Genomic DNA, 9,246 nt, shown 5'->3' on the forward strand with positions numbered 1-9,246 from the left:
TTCTCTGATAATGAGTGATGTTGAGCATCTTTTCATGTGTTTGTTAGCCATCTGTATGTCTTCTTTGGAGAAATGTCTATTTAGTTCTTTGGCCCATTTTTTGATTGGGTCATTTATTTTTCTGGAGTTGAGCTGTAGGAGTTGCTTGTATATTTTTGAGATTAGTTGTTTGTCAGTTGCTTCATTTGCTATTATTTTCTCCCATTCTGAAGATCTTAATCTTGTTCCCGATCAGAGAAGGAAAGCGTCCAGTCTTGTTTCTCCATGAAGTATCATGTTAACTATGGTTTTAAGGGATCACTTTATCAGAGACAAGGAGATCCGTTTATCAGATATTAGTAAGTTATCTTCTATTCCTAGTGTGTTGAGCATTTTTATCATGAAAGTGTAATGAATTTTATCAAATGGTCTTCCTGTGTCTATTAAAACGATAATATGATTTTTGTATTGTATTTTGTTATTATGATGGATTAATTGGTTGATTTTCAGAGGTTCAACCAACCCTGCATTCCTGCAAGTGGGTCAAGAGAAATCCCACTTGACCATTGTCTATAATCCCTTTTAGTCATTGCTGTATTTGGTTTGCTCCGCAAAGTTCTCTACTGGTTTTTACTTTGGCTTCCTTAGAGTCCTTTTTTCTTTTGGAAAATAGAGCAGCCAGAAAAATCTTAAAATATGTTGTATCATTGCTCAAAATTCTCTGGTGAATTCCTCACTTGGAATGTAGGTGAAGCCTCTCAGTGCACACCAGGCCCTCTGTTCCTCCTTACCCCAGCTCCTACTCTTCTTCCCCCATCCATTTTGGCCCCAGCAGCCCAGTCCAGCTTTCTGTTCCTTGAACAGATCAGGCCTCTTGTCATTATAGAGGGTCTGGGCATGCTTCCTTCTGATATGCATAGGACAGCTTCCATCCCTACTTTGTTCAGAGGTTGTCTTCCCCATGAAGCCTACACTAGCCAAACTTTAAAACTTTGCAAACTGGCCCTGTGCATCTGATCTCTTTACTCTATTTTTAATTTTTTTTTTCTCCATGGCACTGATCACAATTGAGAATACTAATTTAATATATTCTTAAAAAAATAATTATTGTCTATTAATTATTTCCTTAACCTTATCCCTTTGGAGTGTAAGAATCTTTGCTTTATCAGTTTATCTCAGCACACAGTAAGTGCTCAATAAATATTTGTTGGCTGAATGGACAGTGTAAATAAAGCTCCTAGACCAGTGCCTGATTTTTGGAAAAGGTTAAGTGAATATTTGATGGTGTTCTGTAATCAAGTACTATTAAATGGTGGGGGTAGAATATGGATCTAGTGGTAAAGAACCCATCTGTCAACACAGGAGACATAAGAGATGTGGGTTCAGTCCCTGGGTCAAGATGATCCCCTGGAGGGCATGGCAACCCACTCCAGTATTCTTGCCTGGAGAATCCCATGGACAGAGGAGCCTGGCAGGCTATAATCCATGAGGTATCAATGAATCAGACAAGAGTGAAGCAACTGAGCATACAGTCACATACACTGAATAAGGCAAAACAAAATGTTTTCTGTTTTTTGGAGTTTGCAGACTGGAAGGGGAGAGAGACATTAGTAAAATCACCATGAAAGGAGTGAAAAATTACAAACTGAATTGAGAAATTTAAAAGGGGGGAGGGGTGAAGAATGAATATACCAGTAGAGGACCTGGACCTAGGCTGCTGCTGCTGCTGCTGGGTCACTTCAGTCGTGTCTGACTCTGTGCGACCCCAGAGATGGCAGCCCACCAGGCTCCCCCGTCCCTGGGATTCTCCAGGCAAGAACACTGGAGTGGGTTGCCATTTCCTTCACCAATGCATGAAAGTGAAAAGTGGAAGTGAAGTCGCTCAGTCGTGTCCAACCCTCAGCGACCGCATGGACTGCAGCCCACCAGGCTCCTCCGTCCATGGGATTTTCCAAGCAAGAGTACTGGAGTGTGGTGCCATTGCCTTCTCCGAGACCTAGGCTAGGGGTCCTGAAAGTCTTTCCTGTGGGAGTGACACCTGACATGGGATGTGAAGAAGGAGGGGAAGGCCATGGCATTTTAGGCTGTGTCATTGGCAAGGACGGAAGACAAGTTACAGGACATGTTTCAAAGCCTGGCAAAAGGTCAGTGGGGCAGAATTATAGAGCATGAGAGGCTGGGCTGGGGCTGGGCTGGAGTGGGTGGCAGCTCCCAGGCTTGGTGGGGTCTCCAGGAGCGTGTTTCAGACTTGGGTGTTTTTCCAAAAGAGAAAGTAGTTGTGGGAGTTGCAATGTGAGGGCTTTCTAATCAGATGATCTTGATAAAACATCATTTTAGTTGCAGCCTGAAGACCAGTTTGAAGGGGATCTGGAGTAGATATTTCCTGGGAGATTTCCTGGACAGAGAAGCTTGGTGGGCTACAGTTCCTGGGGTTGCAAACAGTTGGTCGTGATTGAACACACACACATGTTAGAGTTGATATGGTTAGATTCATTCTGGGGTTATCACAGTAGCTAGGTGAGAGATATTTGTGTGATTTAATTTCTTCCATTTACTCATGCACAACTCTATTTTCTGATATATCTAACATTCTGCAGTTCATATACATTTATTATACAGAAAATAAAATGTAAATTTCAACCAAGGACCAATGACTAGAAATTACATTTTTCCATGAAGTACCAGACCCCCATGTGCTTGGACTAGGGTTGAAACAACAGAGGAATGGGAAAATTAAGAGCATTCTAGAAGCTAAAATGGGGGAGTGTGAGTGCATGGGGTGATCTGGATGATAAGGGCATACAGACAGAAGGATGGATGCTCAGTTTCTGAGATAGCAGTAGTTCTATTCTGTGGGAAGAGGAAGACCAGGGAGGGTCATGTCTTGGCTAGGAGAATATCAGGATCCTAGTATCTAAATAGCAAAGATTGCAAGAAGCGTTGGGTTGTGTATAGACTGTTATGTAGCCACCCCCCCGCCCCTTAACCTCCGTCTCCTGGTGTTTATGCATTTGAGTAATCCCCTCCCCTTGAGGGGGTTCCCAGGTGATGCTAGTGGTAAAGAATCTGCCTGCCAATGTAGGAAGTGCAAGACATGTGGGTTGGATCCCTGAATTGGAATGATCCCCTGGAGAAGGAAATGGCAGCCCACTCCAGTGTTCTTGACTGGAAAATTCCATGGACAGAGGATGCTGGCAGGCTACAGCCCATGGGACTGTGGAGAATCAGACAGGACTGAGTGACTGAGCACAGCTCCCCTTGAGAATGGGTAAGATCCAAGGCTTTCTTCTAGACAATAGGATATGGCCACAGTGAGAGTGTGTTACCCCCATGATTGCATTGTGTTCTAGAAGACTGTATCTTGTTTACATACAGCCTATCAAAATTTCATGATTGATGGTTAGTAGACAGGTCCTATGTAGCGTCTAGGAGCTGAGATTGGTCTTCAGCTGACTAATAGAAAAGACACCAGAGTCCTTAGCCTCACTGTTGCAAGGAAATGGATTCTGTCCATGATCTGTTGGAGCTAGGAAGCAGACCCTTCCGCAGCTGAGCTTTCAGATGACAAGGATGCATTTCTGGCTGACACCTTGGTTGCAGCTTTGAAAGACCATAAACAGAGGATCTGGTAAGTCATGGAGTTCCTGCCCCAGAAAAACTGTGAGATAGAAAGTGTTGTTTTAAGCTGCTAAGTTTGTGGTAATTTTTCACATAGACATAGATAACTAATATAGATCACGATCATTATATCTAGACCTTTGGAATTTCAGAATACTTGACCTCCCTGAAATAGTTTGGCTATTTTATTTTTCTCCAAGAGGGAGAAACCCATTTTCCCCCAGGGGCCTCTCCTGACGAGCATGTGACAATCCTGCCAGCTCACCATCTGCGAACACGTATAGAGAGATGAATCCTCACTTCCTTGCTTGGTAGTGGTTCTATTAGAGATACATACAAGTTCATGGTATGTTCCAGGGACTGTGGTAGATTTTAATTTAATTTTTCCTTGATTTCCTTCTTCACACCACTGTTATCAGTTAGACCCGATTAAATCTACTTCACTGGTGAGGCTGCTGTGAGATTTGGGGTGATCCAGTAAACCCCAGGACACAAGACTGCTTCAAACCCCAGCCTTCTAATTCCTAATTCAATGACTTTTCCTTTTCCTATTTGGAACCAGTCTGTTGTTCCATGTCCAACAGAATAGTGGCATCTCAAAAATGGTTATAGAACCAGGGAAACTATCAGAACCATGGGTGCTGAATGTCCATGTCCAGCAGGGGGCAGTCTAGAACACCAATTCATTCATTCAATGCTGTGGGCTTATTTCTTAGCGTGGAAGTAACTCACTTTCACTCATTTTCTTACTTGTTTAAACTTTAGCCGCTTGCATTTTTGCTTTTTGTTGGTTTAACCATTGGTTGGCAAAATAGTTGGTGTTACGTTCTTAGTGTAACACCAGGGAGTCAGGAGGGAAGCAGAGTGCAGTGTTCAGACAGTGGACCAGTCTTCCAGACATTTATCCACCAGACAGAGTGAATGTTCAGAGGCTTTCGGTGACATTCACATGAATGCCTGATCTCAGCACCACGTGGGGGATCAAACACTTTCTGTTTGCTCATTAGTTCATTAGCTGATTCCAGTCGTTTGCTCTTGTTTAGATCTCATATGGATCCTATACCTTAACCTGCATCTTTACAAGCTTAATTTTTTTTAGAGGAAATTACTTATATTATCTTCCCAGTAGGCACACAATGTGTGTATGGGCCTTGAAATAAGGTTTCCCAGATCACTGCTAGGCTTTGCTGCATGAGATATCTCTGATATATTTTATTCCATTTCAATTTATTCATTTTCATTAATGAAGCTAGTTAACTGCTGAACTGATTTTACAGCTCCTATTGGGTCACAACCTACAGCTTCCCTGGTGGCTCAGATGGTAAAGAATCTGCCTGCAATGTGGCAGAAACCCAGGTTTGATCCCTGGGTCAGGAAGATCCCTTGGAGAAAGGAATGGCTATCCATTCCAGTGTTCTTGCCTGGAGAATTCCATTGACAGAGAAGCCTGATGGGCTACAGTCCATGGAATATCAAAGAGTCAAAAATGATTGGGCGACTAAAAGCAACAAACAGTTGGGTCACAACATACAGTTTGAAAAACGCTGTGCCTGGAAAATCTTGCGACTTAGTTTTAAACTGAACCCCCTCTATTTCTTTCCCCTTGACTGTGCATTATCTGAGTTTCTTAGGGGTTTCCTTCCCTCTAGTTCAGATGCCTCCCTGGACCAGTTCTCTATTCAGCTCCTGATTGAATTTCTTCACAGATATCCCCTGTTTCTGTGGCTACAACTGGTGTTGCTACTGTAGTGATTCATAAATATACACCCCAACTCTGGATGTCCTCCAGAATCCTCAATCTGTGTTTCTAGTAGCGTTTTGAATAGTTCTGTGTAGCTTTGTCCCCATCATCTCGAGCTCAGCAAGTCCCAAATCAAACTCAACATCTTCTCTAAACACCTCAATTTCCCTCCTTCCAGGGTTAATTGGTCTCCCAATTACCTTGGCTAAAAATTCCAGGCTCTCATTGACTCTTCCCTTTCCTTTGCCCTTTATCATTGGCCTGTTTACCGTCAAATCTTATTGATTCTGTTCCTGGTGAATTTGAGGTTCTTACTTTATAAGAAGTTTGGAGACAAAGTGATAGGTAAAAGTGGATTTATTTAGAGAGAAACATACTCTACAGATAGAGTGTGGAGTCTCACAGAAGGCGCGCGAGAGAGGCCTTGAAATAAGCTGTGGTTAGTTTTTATGAGCTGGGTAGTTTCATAGGCTGGCCTTCCCTGGGTTGAGAAGATCCTCTGGAGGAGGGCATGGCAACCCACGCCAGTATTCTTGCCTGGGAAATCCCATGGACAAAGGAGCCTGGCGGGCTGCAGTTCAAGGGGTTGTATGAGTCAGACACGACTTAGCGACTTAACAACAACAATAAATTTCACAGGGCAGGGAGGAGTGAGATTTCTAGAAATTGGACCACCGCCCACTTTTCGCCTTTTATGGCCTCAGAGCTGTCTTGGTGGGTGTGACCCTTAGCTTACGCTAATATAGCACACTGAGCGCCCAATGAGGCTCTAAATCTGTCGGAAGTCGAGTCCCCTGCCACCTTGCATCTATGGGTCTAACCAGTCTTTGTCCTGTCTTGTGGCTACACTATTCCTTTAAAAGTTCACTCTGCCCGCTTTCCTCCTGTTTCAATTCTTTGCTCAAATTCTTCCTCTTGCTTTTCCATCCTTGACCCCATACCCTCTTGATCGAAGAAATGGAATGGCTTCTTATTATCTATGAAACTGTATCTAAACTTATACTGGATTTTTGGTCTCCAACCTGATGTGCATCGTTGCTCTAAATGTGCCCTTTGCTGTGTCACAGATTGCTCCCCCAATTAGAAGGACAAAGTATTTGTGAAGAAAGAAATATTTTCTGGTTCCTCAGGAATCAATCTCCCATCTTTGACTAATACGACACTTTACCATGTGTTTTCTGCTGTATCCGTCACTGTTTGGATTCATGTTTATTTATTGTGTTATCACACTACTGGCTTCCCTGGTGGCTCAGATGGTAAAGAATCTGCCTTCAACGCAGGAGACCCAGGTTCAATCGCTGGATCAGGAAGATCCCCTGAAGAAGGAAATGGCAACCACTCCAGTATTCTTGCCTGGAGAATCCCATGGACAGAGGAGTCTGGCAGGCTATAGTTTGTGGGAGTTGCATAGAGTTGAACATGACTGAGCAATTAACACTTTCACTTTTCAATGGAGCAGTACCCGATAGTGAATCCCCCCAAAAAACATGCCATGCAAATCAAAAATGCAGGGTTGCCCCAAGATCTGGTCGTGATCTAAGACTAGGCTAGATATTTTGCTTGGGATGCCCACATTCTTTCTTTTCCTGTTTCTGCAGTTTCCTTTCCCATTACCATAAAACCCGAGGCAGCAAGCCGCATGGCAGAGCAGTTCCCTGGGTCCCCTGTTCTCCACCGGGCGCCCCTTCCCAATAATGCCTTTTGTTTTGTGGGTACATGTGTCTCCTAGGACAATTCATTTCCAAATGTTAGGTAAGAAGGTGTTCCTCTTCCTGCAACACCACTATGTAGAGTTAGAAAGAGGGTGACTGAGGAAGCTGAAAGTTGATCCGAGGAAACTGCAGTTAGGAAGGAGATGTGATGTAGTCCGTTGGTGAAAACTAGCCTTGCTTTCTTTACAAGTGTCTTGAAGCTGGGTGGGTCTCACTGGGCTGGGGTCATCCCAACCATGGATTTGTGCCTTTGAGCATCAGACCACTGCTTCACAGAATTCTCTCACAGGTTATGGGGAGCAATCATGTTTCAAGCACCTAATTTCTATTTTAGTTTAGTTTACTTTTGTTCATTCCTTTGTTGTTATTTTTCACTGTCGGCTCTATTGCTCAATGTGAAAGTGTTAGTTGCTCAGTCATGTGCGACTCTTTGTGACCCCACAGACTGTAGCTTCTGTCCATGAAATTCTCCAGGCGAGAATACTGAAGTGGGTAGCCATTCCCTTCTCCAGGGGATCTTCCTGACCCAGGGATTGAACCTGGGTCTCCTGCATTGCAGGCAGATTCTTTACCATCTGAGCCACCAGGGAAATAGTACATAATATATTGCAAAGAGACTTGTTCTTTATCAACTATGCAGAGATTGGGGCAAAGCAAGTGCAAGATAAGCTCTGAAGACCAGTGGATGTAGGAAGCAAAAATGGGAAGAGAGATTTCTGGGTTTGGGGTTTCAGTTCCACTCCCATGTCTAGGAAATCTTGGAATAGTGATATATTTTCTTTGGCCTGTTCCCCCAGTTCTCAGAAGGGTGCTGGGAATATATCACTGGTTTTTTTTTGTTGTTGTTGTTATTCAGTTGCTAAGTCGTGTCCGACTCTTTGTGACCCCATGGACCATAGCATCCTGGGCTCTCCTGCCCTTCACTATCTCCTGGGGTTTGCTCAAACTCATGTCCACTGAGTTGGCGATGCCATCCAACCATCTCACCCTCTGTCATGCCCTTCTCCTTCTGCCCTCAATATTTCCCAGCATCAGGGTCTTTTTCAATGAGTTGGCTTTTCGCATCAGGTGGCCAAAGAATTAGAGCTTTAGCTTCAGCATCAGTCCATCCAATGGTTATTCAGGCTTAATTTCATTTAGGATTGACTAGTTTGATCTCCTTGCTGTCCAAGGGACTCTCAAATGTCTTTTCCAGCCTCACAGTTTGAAAGCATTACTGTTGAATAGGCTTTAAGGATAAGTTAGTAGGGCTGTGCAGAACACTTTTTAAAAAAAAGCAAACCCACTCTCCCTCCCAGAATCACACCACAGAGTCCCCAGTGCCATGGTTTCCCTCTGCCATATGAGTGGGTCTTCGTATGACCTTCCCAGGCACAGGGAGCAGACGGAAGTCACTAAGCCTTGGGCCAAAGGCATTTTCATCCTCTGTGCCTCCTCTCGCTGTTACAAAGGCTGTCAAATTCCTTTATGGAAGAAAACAATGAATTTGGAAGAAAAATGCAATATAGCCATTTTCTACCCTAAGGAACCAGCTTCATTTTCTAGTGTGTGAGTGTTTTCGAGTGTGTCTCCTGGGCCCTGAGTATTTCAAGAAGTTTGCGGTGAATTGCTGTACTCACCCAGCCTCCAAGGCTCACCCCTCCCAACTCGTTCCACAGAGTCCCAGGGGTTTCCAGGTATAAATCAAGGGCCTGTGAGAGCTCTGGCTGGAAGGAGTGGGGTGTGAGGAAGCTGGTGGGAGCGGGGATGGGGAGAGACTCCCAGCAGCAGAAGGGACTCTTGATACCCATTTGCAAGACAGACGCTTCACTCAGCACGATTTCTACATTCCTGGCCCTTTAATGGTCAGCAGCAGAATCCATGGAATGCCTGCTACCTGGTTACTAATGGGGCAGTTAGGTGGCAGCAATGAGCAGGCCGGCTGTGGGATCCCTGGGCTTAAAAAAGACCAGGGAACACTGATCTGACCACTCTTGTTTCTCTTTCCCCAGGGCAGCCGCTGAAGTCCTGGCAGCACTGCTGAAATCCAGTAAGTGCCTCTTCTGGAGCATGGTGCTGTCTTTCCCCTCTGAGTTCAGTGAAAGATGCTCTTCTGTCTCCACGGCTCATTTTCAACCTGAAGGCAATTGAGCCATTCCTGGCTCTTTGGGGCGAGAGGGAGGATACAATGGCAGTTCCAAGGTCGGGGCTGCAAAG

General features: G+C 44.4%; 1 protein-coding gene across 2 annotated transcripts in view; it reads left to right on the forward strand.

Moving 5' to 3' along the window:
- Positions 1-9,246, forward strand: part of AGBL1 (ATP/GTP binding protein-like 1) — a 920,262-nt gene that overhangs the window by 125,710 nt on the left and 785,306 nt on the right. For both annotated transcript variants that reach the window (XM_010832175.1, XM_010832176.1), the window contains one exon: positions 9,042-9,079. In XM_010832175.1, the coding sequence (XP_010830477.1) occupies positions 9,042-9,079 (38 nt within the window). The remainder of the gene's footprint in view (positions 1-9,041; positions 9,080-9,246) is intronic.

Source organism: Bison bison, unplaced genomic scaffold, assembly GCF_000754665.1.
Source record: "Bison bison bison isolate TAMUID 2011002044 unplaced genomic scaffold, Bison_UMD1.0 scf7180017860443, whole genome shotgun sequence".
Classification (NCBI taxonomy): Eukaryota; Metazoa; Chordata; class Mammalia; order Artiodactyla; family Bovidae; genus Bison; species Bison bison.